This window comes from Nerophis lumbriciformis, linkage group LG05 (genome assembly GCF_033978685.3).
Source record: "Nerophis lumbriciformis linkage group LG05, RoL_Nlum_v2.1, whole genome shotgun sequence".
NCBI classification, from domain to species: domain Eukaryota; kingdom Metazoa; phylum Chordata; class Actinopteri; order Syngnathiformes; family Syngnathidae; genus Nerophis; species Nerophis lumbriciformis.
The window spans coordinates 39,651,398-39,663,891 of record NC_084552.2 but is presented as its reverse complement, the minus strand read 5'-3'; the positions used below and the strand labels follow the sequence as shown (position 1 = coordinate 39,663,891).

Genomic DNA, 12,494 nt, shown 5'->3' with positions numbered 1-12,494 from the left:
CATCCCATTCTTTGGGGCTCCTCTCATATGCACATCTGAAGAGCTTGTTTGTGTGCGTGGCAAACCTCTGTAGCTGCCGTGGCTGCCATGGCGACCGCCCGTGAGGACCACTGACACAATGATAGAAAGTGTGGCCATGGCAACTCCAGGATAACGGCAGGATAATATGATAATTTGTCGACGAGGCATCTGACACCTTACACGAATATGCCGTGGCTCAGGAGAAGTAATCCGCGAGCGACTCCCAGCTGACAAGACGAGCCCGTGGTAACTAAGGGTGACTGGATCTAACAATGGCCGTCCTCCGGGTACACTTATACACGCATGAAGTGGTCTGGGGTTCTCGCGTGCCGCAATCGGTGTCAACACGAATCGATTAACTCACAGTTCCCAATTGATTTTGGGCAACGGACCGCTCCTAATGTCGCTAGCCTTCAAAAGGCCACGTGACTCGTCGGGTAAACACGACCAGGTGGCGTTATGATAAAGTGCCGTTTTAAAAGCATCATCCAAACAATAACTTATCCCATCCAAGGTCTGCTTTAATTGAATCCAGCGCTATCTAATTTCATTGGTATGTACTGTGACTTGTTGCAATGTCATCTGTCACGAGGCAGCCAATAAAAGCCCCGGGCCTTGACCTCCTGACCCCTGGGAGCGCAGTAATAGTATTCATATCAGGAGCCTTGCCAACATCACCACATACACTTTCTTGAAGGTGAGAGCTTCACTGCTGATGGAAGAGCAATGAAAGTCACCCCCCCACCCCCCCTCCAGCCAGTCTTGTGACGTCTCGGGAATAAATTAGCAACAGCAAATAAACTACTAGGGAGTGAGACAAGAATCTGTCTCTTGGTAGTCCATCAGGAAAGAAGGAACAGAACACGCATTGGGAGCTGAAACAGGATCAAGAATAGGACCAGGACCAGAAACAAGAAAAGGAGCGGGGAAAGCAAACAAGAGCAGGGGCAGGGGACTAAAATGACAAAAAAAATAATAGGAACAGGACCGGTGTGAAGAAAAATGGGAACAGGAACAGGGGCTGCACCATGAGCAGAGGAAGGAATAAGATCCAGATCAGTCACAACAACAAGGTCACGTCAGAAACAGGAATATTAAGATCAGAAACGTGAATATGAACAGGATCATCCATCCATCCATTTTCTACCGCTTGTCCCTTTCGGGGTCGCGGGGGGCGCTGGAGCCTATCTCAGCTGCATTGGGGCGGAAGGCGGGGTACACCCTGGACAAGTCGCCACCTCATCGCAGGGCCAACACAGATAGACAGACAACATTCACACTCACATTCACACACTAGGGCCAATTTAGTGTTGCCAATCAACCTATCCCCAGGTGCATGTCTTTGGAGGTGGGAGGAAGCCGGAGTACCCGGAGGGAACCCACGAGGTCACGGGGAGAACATGCAAACTCCACACAGAAAGATCTTGAGCCCGGGATTGAACTCAGGACCTTCGTATTGTGAGGCACATGCACTAAACCATGTGCTGCCCATGAACAGGATCAAGATCAGTATAGGTATCACGAAAAAGAGTGGAAAAAGAGGCCGAAGCGGGAACAGAATCAGGATCAATATGAGCATTAAAAGCAGGAATGGGAGCGGTACCAGCAACCGGAGCAAGCGCAGGGGCAGGATCTCTAATAGGATTATGACCAGAACAAATAGAAGGATTGGGAAAGCAAACAGGACCAAGAACTAGGGGCTAGAAGGACCAGCAACACAAAACGGACTGTGAAGAGGAACAGGAATGGAGAGACGTAAATATAAACAGGATCAGTATCAGGAAAAAACAGAAGCTGGAACATAAACAGAATCAGGATCAATATGAGCATTAAGAACAGGAATAGACGTGGTACCAGCAGCAGGAGCAAGCACAATATGAGTATGACGAGAAACAAGAAAAGGAGAGGGAAGGTGAACAGGAGCAGGAACAGGAACAGGAACAAAAAAATAAAATAATGACTAAGGGCAGGACCGGCAACATGAAACGGAACATGAAGAGGAATGGGTGTCGGGAACTCGAATGGCTGCCGTTTTTGTGACCCCAAGATGCAAGAACCAGGAGGACGATGAGCAGGTAAGATGACTTTAATTATCATCAACAGATAAATGAAGCAGTCTTGCATACAACAGTTCCAACATACAGAGTTATCATCGAGCCCTGAGGAGTGCTCGAGACAAAGTATAAATAGGATACATGTTGATTGGCAGCCGGTGTGGACCGGCTGCCAATCAACGGCAGGTGAGGAAAAAACAGTGCTCCGCGGAACAAACAGGAAATATAACAAAATAAGAGCACTGGCGGGAAGTAAATACAAAAACAAGGAAACAAACAGAAATGAAATGACAGATCGTCACAATGGGAACAGGAACATGGGCTGGATCATGAGCAGAGGAAAGAATAGGATACAGATCAGCAACAAGAATAAGGTCACGTCAGAAATATGAACGGGATCCATATTAGTGGGAAAAGAATTACAATTGGAACATAAACAAGATCAGGATGTAATGTGAGCATAGAGAATAAGAATAGGAGCAGTACCAACAAACAAGAGCAAGCACAGTGACAAGAAAAGGAACAGTATGGGGTTAAGGACCATGTTCAAGGGCATGTTTGTGGTGGGACACAGCATATGGAACATTAGCTGCAACAGAAAAGAATCAGAATCAGGAAAAGGAAAATGACTCCAGGATAAGGATCAACATTAAGGAACGTGAGCAGCGGCAACTATAGGGGCAAGGGTGTTGGTTAAGGAGCAGGATCTGGAACATGAGCTGGGAACAGGGACAGAAACAAAAACATATAAATCAGGAAGAGAAGAAGCAGGCAAAAAGAAAACGGGCGGGAAAGCAACAGGCAACAAGATCAACATAACCAACAGTAATAGGAACAGGAACAGGAATAGTTTGGGGTTAGGGGTCTTGTTAAACTTTTTGAGGTGAACTAGAACTTCATTCCTCCTTCTTGGATCCTATCTTCTAATTCCCTCAGGAGTCAACACACTTGGGATGGCACTCCGACAAAATGAAGACGGGCTTGCATAAAGTTTCAAGCGGTTCACTCGGCGCCTGAGCCAAGGTAAGCGTGCAGCTGGAGGGCACAATTGGCTCGGCGGGGGATCCGCATCACGACGGGAAGAAGTAAAGCATGTGCATCGCTTTAATGAGCGCGCGTCATCGGCCATGCGGCCATCGACCATCGAGAGCGCGACGCGGCTTGTTGTTTGTTGCGCTATCATTTTAGTCCCCCGTGGGCTGTTTTGTTGCACGGCGGGCCCGAACGGGGATGTTGGACGACGGACGCTAATGTTGTTATCGTCAAGGCAAGATGGATGGAGCGAGTCGAACCCCTGACTCCCCTCCCTTCTCTTCATAAAGTGGGGGTGGCTCCCAAAATGGAGTGACATCATCAGTGGCACTGCATTCCTGCGGCGGGAGGAAGAGACGGGGATGGGGACGGGGACGGGGGGGGTTAACTTTTGAGGTTATGTGACCATTAGCCCCCTCCACCCCTCCCCCCCTCGACACACAGCAGTGCGTGTGTGCACTACAGTACAGCAGCTCCTCTTCCTCGTCATGTGCTCCCTCTTTTAATTCCCCCCCCCCACTCCCCTCCCCTCTTTCCCCTCTCCGCCGACCAGAGGAATGCAAGCAGCACATCTGGAACTTATTAGCGAGCCAACGAGAGGAGGGAAGGGGGTTGACGGAAAAGAAAGAGAGAAGTCAAAGAAGGGGAATGTGAAAAGGAACCGGTGCCAACCACTCCGGCCGGGGCCGTGCCAGGCCGGGCCGAGCTTGTCCCTTTACGAATGCGAAGCCCTTGAAGCGGACGTGTTCTTTGTGAATGAGCGGCCTCTCTGAAGAGGGAAGTCGAGCTTGAGTAATGTTCCCCTCTAAATGGAGCCCCTCACGTTGCACCTCCAGCACCCACACCTGCCCCGCGTTGTCCCGCCTGCAACTTTTCCTGTAAGCCATAAAACGGGGTCCTCTCCGCACAAAACATGTCCAAAAGTCTGAGTCACATGTGATTAAGTGTGCCTCTCTTGCTCGGGGAACTCGGCATGAAGAAACCTTCTTAATGGGTACTGTTTCTTTTTAGAACTGCGATCGCCTTCAGCCTGTCAAACACCATCGCATTATTGGGGCTTTGAACCCCCAAAGCCCTCGGAGCTGTTGGTTTATCGTTCGCCACACATTGGATCCTCACTTTATCTAACTTTGAAGGTTTTCTGCCGGATCATCACAACGTTTTACTACTCAGACAAACATGTCAGCCTTCTGGTACGATCAGCTCCCGCCATGGCATGGATGATTGGGGGCGGGGGCGGCATGGATGGATGGTCGCCATCCGCTTCCAGGTTGAGTTTCGCAGCCGCTTCAGTGAGTGCCTTCGTTGGCTGATGGCTGATTAGATATGCTCTTTGGTAAATGGGCCTTGTTCCCAAGCCTGTGACCCCAATTGGTGTCTTAACGGTAGACTGCAGCCTCTGCGCTGCTCCAAGTGCCCGCCGCTACAAAATATTATAATAAACACGACATAATCATTTATCGCCGTTAGTTAGTACCAGACGTGACCGCAACGTATGAATGAATCCAATATTTTCATAGTTAAAGTAGTTGTTCCCAAACTTTTTTCATTAAGTAGCCCCTCAGAAAAAACTTGGCTCTCCACACACCATAATGACCAACATTGAAATAGAATAGCGTAGTAGGCCTAAGTATTGATTAAAACAATGCAGAGGTTTTATTTAACAAGTATTTAATATTTTTGCCCACTGTAACATTACACGTTGTTCACTGCTCGCTGTACATATCCTACCAAGTCAAACCTACACTGTTACAATGTCCATTTCTCAGATGATATAATTGTTGATGACTGCAGCGCTGATATCAACCAAACCTAACCCCCCCGGATTGTAAATAATGTAAATAATTCAATGTATATACTCTGATGATTAACTTGTGTGATGACTATTATGCTGATAGTATATATTTGTACCATGAATTGATTAACGTGGACCCCGACTTAAACAAGTTGAAAAACTTATTCGGGTGTTACCATTTAGTGGTCAATTGTACGAAATATGTACTGTACTGTGCAATCTACTAATAAAAGTTTCAATCAATCAATCAATCACACGTAGTTTGAACAGTAACACTGTGTTTGATTGTAGGAAAATGAAACACTGTACTTTTATTAAGTGATTCCTTGGCGTACCACTAGATGGAGCCCACGTCCAACAAGTGGTACACGTCCCACAGTTTGAGAATCCCTGAGTTAGATCATTAAAAAAAATATTTACGACCTTCTAAATATGTTTTTGACATTATTAGAGTCCTCTAAACATGAAATAACACCCATATAATAATAATAATAATAATAATTGTCTTAATTGTCTCCGAGGAGCATACATTCATACAGTTCATCCGACAATACAGTGACGACAGTGAACAGTGCGCAGGTATATCAGTTGGTTATGAGATCACACATTACACTCCGCCCGTATTGCACACCTCCCATATTGTACTATCCCAATATTGCACTCCTTATTATTGCATCCAGTTATTACAGTAATTTTCTGTTGTTAAGTGCTTTGATTGCCAGTGGGACAAAGGAAAATCTATACCTGTTGAGTTTGTATGTTGCTGTTCTGTACCGTTTACCATTTGGCATCAACACAATTCCACTATGAATATAGTCACCTTTACATTTGTTTGAGTGTGTTCTACTGTAGATTACAGTACTCACTGGTAGCTCGGAGGATCCTCTAAGCGTTCTTGCTATTAGAGTCACCCGGCCACTACAACATGGCCACAACGTGCAAATACTTTGTCGAAATGACTCTTAGAACCGGGCTTACATGTGTTGAAACGACGAACGTAAGTTGTTCTGCACCAGTCAAAGCTATGATCATTAGCTTTGTAGTTCCACGTAGCTCACGCCAAAGCTGTGGTATTGATGTCGAAGATGAAATACATATTGAATCAATCTAGTTCATCTCCTCTTTGACTGGATAGCTATTGATAGCTTATAGTAGTCTCAGTCACAACCGTGTATAGATGGTATGGCCAACTCGGTTTCAGAGTTGGTCCTCAACATGGCGCCCTGTAGTCACGTGAGTAGCTTTTGACCATTTAGAGAGAGTATGGCCAGACGCTCTCCTAAGATTGGTCAAAAGCCCCTCACGTGACTGCAGGGCGCCATGTTGAGGACCAACTCTGAAACTGAGTTGGCCATACCCTGTATACACGCGGGTTTCAGTTAGCCTGAATGTCTGATGCTACGCCCCGCTGTTGTCTTTTGTCAATGTCTCACCAGTGTGAGTGAATTGTGAATTATATTTATATAGCGCTTTTCTCTAGTGACTCAAAGCACTTTACATAATGATACCCCTTATCTAAGTTACATCTAAACCCGTCTGTGTGGCACTGGGAGAAAAGTGTCTTGCCCGGGGACACAACAGCAGTGACTAGGATGGCGAAAGCGGTGATTGAACCTGGAACCCTCAAGTTGCTGACACGGCCGCCCAAAGTGTGTTATTATTATTATTTTATTATACAACTTTTTCAGTGGCCTAGTGGTGAGAGTGTCCGCCTTGAGATCTGTAGGTTGTGAGTTCAAACCCCGGCAAAGACTTTAAAAATGGGACCCATGACCTCCCTGCTTGGTACTCAGCATCAAGGGTTGGAATTGGGGGTTAAATCACCAAAATGATTCCCGAGCGTGGCCACTGCTGCTGCTCACTGCTCCCCTCACCTCCCAGGGGGTGGAACAAGGGGATGGGTCAAATGCAGAGAGTGATTTCACCACATCTAGTGTGTGTGTGACTATCAGTGGTACTTTAACTTCATTAATGAAGCAGGAGTTGAAGATGAAGTCCATCAAAAACTTGTTGTGCCAAAAGTTTGTCAAATTAAGATTGTTGTTAGCATGGTTTACTGTACCGAAACGGAAGTCCTGCTTGATGAATATATTTTTTATTCATCGCCACAACATCATAATAGAGTAAGACAAATACTGCGCTGTATCATACATACAATATATATATATATAGGTAAAGCTATTTTTCTGTTGTGTTAGTGACTCAAAAATGCCCTCATTTTTGTTTGACCAGCTTAACTATTGTATTGATGATGCACAAGATAAGCTGGTAGCAGAACCTCCAGGTTCTGTAACAGCTTCTTCCCTCAGTCCATAAAACTCTTGAACGCATCATAATAATCCCCTCAATTCCCCCAAAAAACAGATTAACTCACTCGACTATAAAGACAACATGCATCCGTGAATGTGGATGCATATGCAAAAGTGCAATATATTTATCTGTACAGTAATCTATCTATTTATATCTGCACCTTCATTTGTAAATGCAAACACTCTGCACCTTATTGCTCTTTTATCCTGCACTACCACGAGCTAATGCCACAAATGTTGTTCTTATCTGTACTGTAAAGTTCAAATTTGAATGACAATAAAGGAAGTCTAAGTCTAAGTCTAACCATCATGTTGTCATACCTAGTTCAAATACAATGAACCAGTGATATAGAGAACATTCTAACCCTTTATTCATTGAATCAAAAACACTGCAATTCCACCACTTAGGGAATTTGAAAACAGCTAAAATTATGCACAAAGCAAACTACAATCTGCTATCCAAGAATATACAACAATTATTCACAATAAAAGAGGAGAAATGTAATCTTAGAGAAAAATGTCATTTAAAACATTTGTACGCATGTACAACACTTAAGACCTTCAGTATGTGAAATTAAATTATGGAATGGATTAAGCAAATAAATCAAACAATGTTTTAATATGATCCACTTCAAAAAACTCTTCAAACTTAAAGAGTTTACAAAGTACAAAGAAGAAGAACCATGATAAACATTCTGAATTTATTTCATCCATCCATTTAATTTCTAGGTAATCTTACTCATCTCACCATATGAAATATAACTAACTTCACTAATTACTATTTATTTATTTTTAATGTTATTACTTGTGGAGTATATTGTGAATAAATTGAGAACAGGAAGTGAACAAAAGTTTTAGCAACTGCTATGTACAGGAAAAGGGGTAGGATTAAATAAGCTCTGCTTCTTCCTACTCCTTTTCGAACATGTTGAATAGAGAAATTGTGATGTATCATGTTGTATGCATGCATGTTCGAAGTAAACACAAACTCAAACTCAATGAACAAAACAGTAATTCATAGAGCAATTGCTTCTTGGAATAATTTACCACTCGATATTCATCTAATAAAAGATGAACAAATGACCATAGTTGAGGGAATAACCTTAAACTAATTTAATTTGTGTTATTTCATGTGTTATTTTATACCAGTTTTGATTGATGCAAGTAAACCTTTTTTTTTTATATATATATATTATACATCCATCTATTTTCTACTGCTTGTCCCTCTCGGGGTCGCGGGGGTGGCTGCATTCCGGCGGAAGGCAGTGTACACTCTGGACAAGTCGCTACCTCATCGCAGGGCATGTGCGCATGTTTTGTCATTTGTAATATTTTGTGTGGACCCCAGTAAGACTAACATACTGCTATTGCATCAGTTAATAGGGATCATTTTCAAATGAACAAACAATCTATCAGTTAGAGGGGGGGGGGGGGGGGGGGGGGGGGGGGCTCCATAAGACGCTTACTGAGATTGGGGAAACAAAAAAAGGTAGGATAAAATAACTTTTCCATATAACCTTGGCATGTGCATAATAACACCGACATGCAGTGACAAAGATGCTGCTAAAAGAAGCTGTTTTTTGCAGAGTGTGTATCGTTCAGAAAGAGTGCAGGTGGACCTAATGTAGTGACCGGGTGAATCTCTATAAAATGCATTTCCAACCGTATCTGGAAAATAAATAGCGGTGACGTTTCTTTTTAAAATATATATTTGAACAGTGTACATTTTTGAAATATAAATGATGATACTTTTGAAGAGGGTGGGGCGTGGGTTCATTTGCAATCTGGTAACGCCTTCAGAAAATACTTTACAAAAAAATTACACCAATGCACATACAATACTTCTTACCAAGACCACAAAGAACTGTTTTAAATGTAGATTTAAATCATCATAGATCCCCTTTCAGGATCTACCCCCAAAAAAATCAGGGATGCTCTAAATGCAGGAGCACCGTCCGCAAAAACACTCCCATCATTTATTAAGTCGCAGGACGGTCTGATGTCATATATGGTCTTCATTTGAATACAAACGAGAACAGAAGTATTGGCTACAGCTCTGATAGGAAGATTTGTTCCAGATTTTAGCGTCTCTGACGGAATTTTAAGAGCATTTTGGCGTGAGGTCAGAGGTTACTGACGTTGGGCCTTCACACATGCCTTTAAGAACCTTTGCTTTGTGCACTGGGAACAACATTGGACGCCCGTAACTCAATTCCGTATGTTAGATGATGAATTATGGGTGTCGTTCAAGAGACGGCATTCATTAGAGGTTCGACCCCAGCTTCCGCCATCCTAGTCACGTCCGTTGTGTCCTTGGGCAAGACACTTCACCCTTGCTCATGGTTAGTGCCTTGCAATGGCAGCTCCCGCCGTCAGTGTGTGAATGTGTGAGTGAATGGGTGAATGAGGAAATGGTGTCAGAGCGCTTTGAGTACCTTGAAGGTAAAAAAAAAGCGTTCTGCAATTATGATCCTTTTTTTTTAAAAACAAGCATCATCACTTTACAACTTTCAGTTTTAAACCTTCTCCTCGTCCTCGGAGGAGTTTGCCCCTCATTGATTACGCAGTAACATTTTAAAGAGCTATAGGGGAGCGAGTATGACCCAGGGTTGCTAAATCAATCCAGCACAGGCTGTATTGTATAGAAACAATGATAACAGGCACCTTTTTGGATAAAAGAGATGACAATGGGACACGCGGCCATGTTCATATAAGCTGTGTGATTACCATGCCCAGGACAAGAAGACGAGCAGGAGGAGATTCATTAACACGGCTGCTTGCAGCTGCGCAACACACACTTTAAAGGTGGCAGACATGGTGACATCATCCCTTTTCCATACCTTCTCTCAGCAAACGCCTCCCCCACCCCCCACCCCCCACACACACACCCACTCCCATCCGTCTCTACCAGGACGAGACAATGGCACATACATTACACCTCCATCTAACAGGTAGCTGAAAAGCACCCGTGCAGCCTCCTCCCACTGTTGCCTAGCAACAACTCCAATACATGCTATGCCATCACTGCAGGTAATGGTGATGCTGGCACGGGAGAGGATGCTGATGCGTGGGGGTAATAATGGGTGTAAGGAAGGGGTGTGTGAACTTAAACCGGAATGGCGGGCGTGCAGGTAAGGACACGGGAAGGAGGGGATGGGAGGACGAGCCGAGCACGAGCTGATCAATCACTGTCATTCACGTCACGTGCACGGCCAGTCTCAATTACAGCACCCGAGGGAGGGTATGGAGGGTGGCGTTGGAGGGGCGAGTGGGAGGGAGGCGGAGGGCAGGGGGGGTGGTTATAAGTCATGCATATGTAAAGGTCATGCATGGCTGAAAAAAATTGGGTAAAAAAAAAGTATGGCGATCTAATCATGTTCAACTTTACCCCCCCCCCCCCAACCCACCCTCCGAATACCGTCACAGAGCTTTATCTGCATGTGTGTGTGTGTGTGTGTGTGTGTGTGTGTGTGTGTGTGTGTGTGTGTGTGTGTGTGTGTGTGTGTGTGTGTAAAGAGACAAACGCATCCTTACCGGTTTGCAAAGTCAGCAGCAAAGTGAGGAGCAGCAGCAGCCTCTGCATGGTTCAGCCCACCAGGAATACGAAGTCCGTTACTGGCCCACAACTCCGTGAGGACGGCATCAAAAAGGCAAACACAGCGAGGGACATGTAGGGGGGGGGAAGAGGACGAAAAATAACTCTTGCCGGTTCTTGCCTGGTTCGGGCTGGTCCCTCTGGGCTTTTACAGCGTTTCACTAGAGCCTTTTTTTTTTACTCCCCCACCAACCACTCTGCTCTCCTCTTTTGCTCTCCCGTCCGCTTTCCGCTTCTGCACACACACCACGCCAGCAGGCTAGCATGAATGCAAACACGCTTCCGGTTAGCCCTTCAAAACAAATATGAATAATAAAATAAAATAAAAAGACAAAATACTGATTATAGAGGTACCAACTGCGTCGAATATCTCTAAAATGCTGAACTAAAAAAAAAAAAAAACATTGTACTTTTTCGTTCACGCCTATTTTTATGTAATTTAAAACGACCACCTTTACTCTACCGTAACACATTTATACCTCACCAAAATAATAATTTACTCATAAATACACTACTTTAGTTATGAATTAAAACTGACGAACTATGTTTACACAAAGATCATTTATAGGAGGAGCATTTGTTTAAGACTCGTTCCACTTCCGGCGTAATCTCTAGCTTGACGTCATATTCTTATTAGAGGCGCATTCCACTCTCTCTGTCTCTCTCTCTTTCTGACGTCAGCAAAATCACATCACTGCCCCCCTTTTCTCTCCCCCTGGATGCAGCTTGGGCCAAAAAAAGAAAAGACAAGGAGAAAAACAGCCAAGTAGCCTGGAGAGGTTCTGTTGTAAGGGGGTGGGGGCCTGGGGGGGCTTTACTAGGAATGTGCACCGATGACGTCACCGATGAGCCCTCGCAAACAAGCCTTCGTGATTGTCGTCACTAATGTAGGCTAAACATTTGTCATTTGTGTTGATCTGCTGATTACTACTGAGATGAGAAAATAACGCAGGAGCGCCACCTTGTGTTAAGCCCGCTGCACGCGCATCAATATATTATGTTTACATCCATTCATCCATGTTCTACCGCTTGTCCTTTTCAGGGTCTACAACATGCTCTTGATGTGTGCAAAATATCAAACCAACATTGACAAAAACAATTATGTAGAGTTGACCAAAGTACGAGACATGGGTACCTTTGTAGAAATGCATTTGAACAAAAGAAACAGCAAAAAAAAGGGAGAAAGGGCACAGTGTAAATATAAAAAGCAGAAATGTTGATTCTAATAATAATGAAACAAAACGTTCCTTGTGTTTTTAGCCATTAAAACTAAAATATTAAGAGTTTAGTTATGGTGTTTGTCAGTTTGTAGCACATTAAAGAAAAAGCTTGGACTGTGTTTAAAATGGTATGTCATAGATTTGTATTTCATTCAATGATGAAAACTCATAAAACATCCTCTTTGAATTTACTTGTTTCATTTCGTTTTTTTAATTTACTTTTTAAATCAGGTTTTAACATTTGCAAGAGGTGTGTAACAACCGAGTCGCACACACGTAATGATCACAGCATCCTACTGTTTCAAAGCATTAGCATCCTTCCATATACACCAAAATATTTTATTTCAAAATGAACCGTTTGTCCGCCAAGCGGTTCTCATTCGGACCCATCTCTGCCGGGACTCGAACCCGGAGCCTCTGGATTAGAAGTCCAGCGCGCTATTCCATTGCGCCACAGAGACTACGTCA

The 12,494-nt window shown here is 44.0% G+C and overlaps 1 protein-coding gene and 1 non-coding gene across 3 annotated transcripts in view; both read right to left on the bottom strand.

Moving 5' to 3' along the window:
* Positions 1-11,383, bottom strand: part of kirrel1a (kirre like nephrin family adhesion molecule 1a) — a 56,859-nt gene extending 45,476 nt beyond the window's left edge. For both annotated transcript variants that reach the window (XM_061960353.2, XM_061960355.2), the window contains exon 1: positions 10,746-11,383. In XM_061960353.2, the coding sequence (XP_061816337.2) occupies positions 10,746-10,794 (49 nt within the window). In that variant the 5' untranslated portion in view covers positions 10,795-11,383. The remainder of the gene's footprint in view (positions 1-10,745) is intronic.
* A 1,030-nt stretch (positions 11,384-12,413) lies between these two features.
* trnar-ucu (transfer RNA arginine (anticodon UCU)) lies at positions 12,414-12,487 on the bottom strand. Its single transcript has one exon. It is a non-coding gene; the product is annotated as a tRNA-Arg (tRNA).
* Positions 12,488-12,494: the final 7 nt, after the last annotated feature.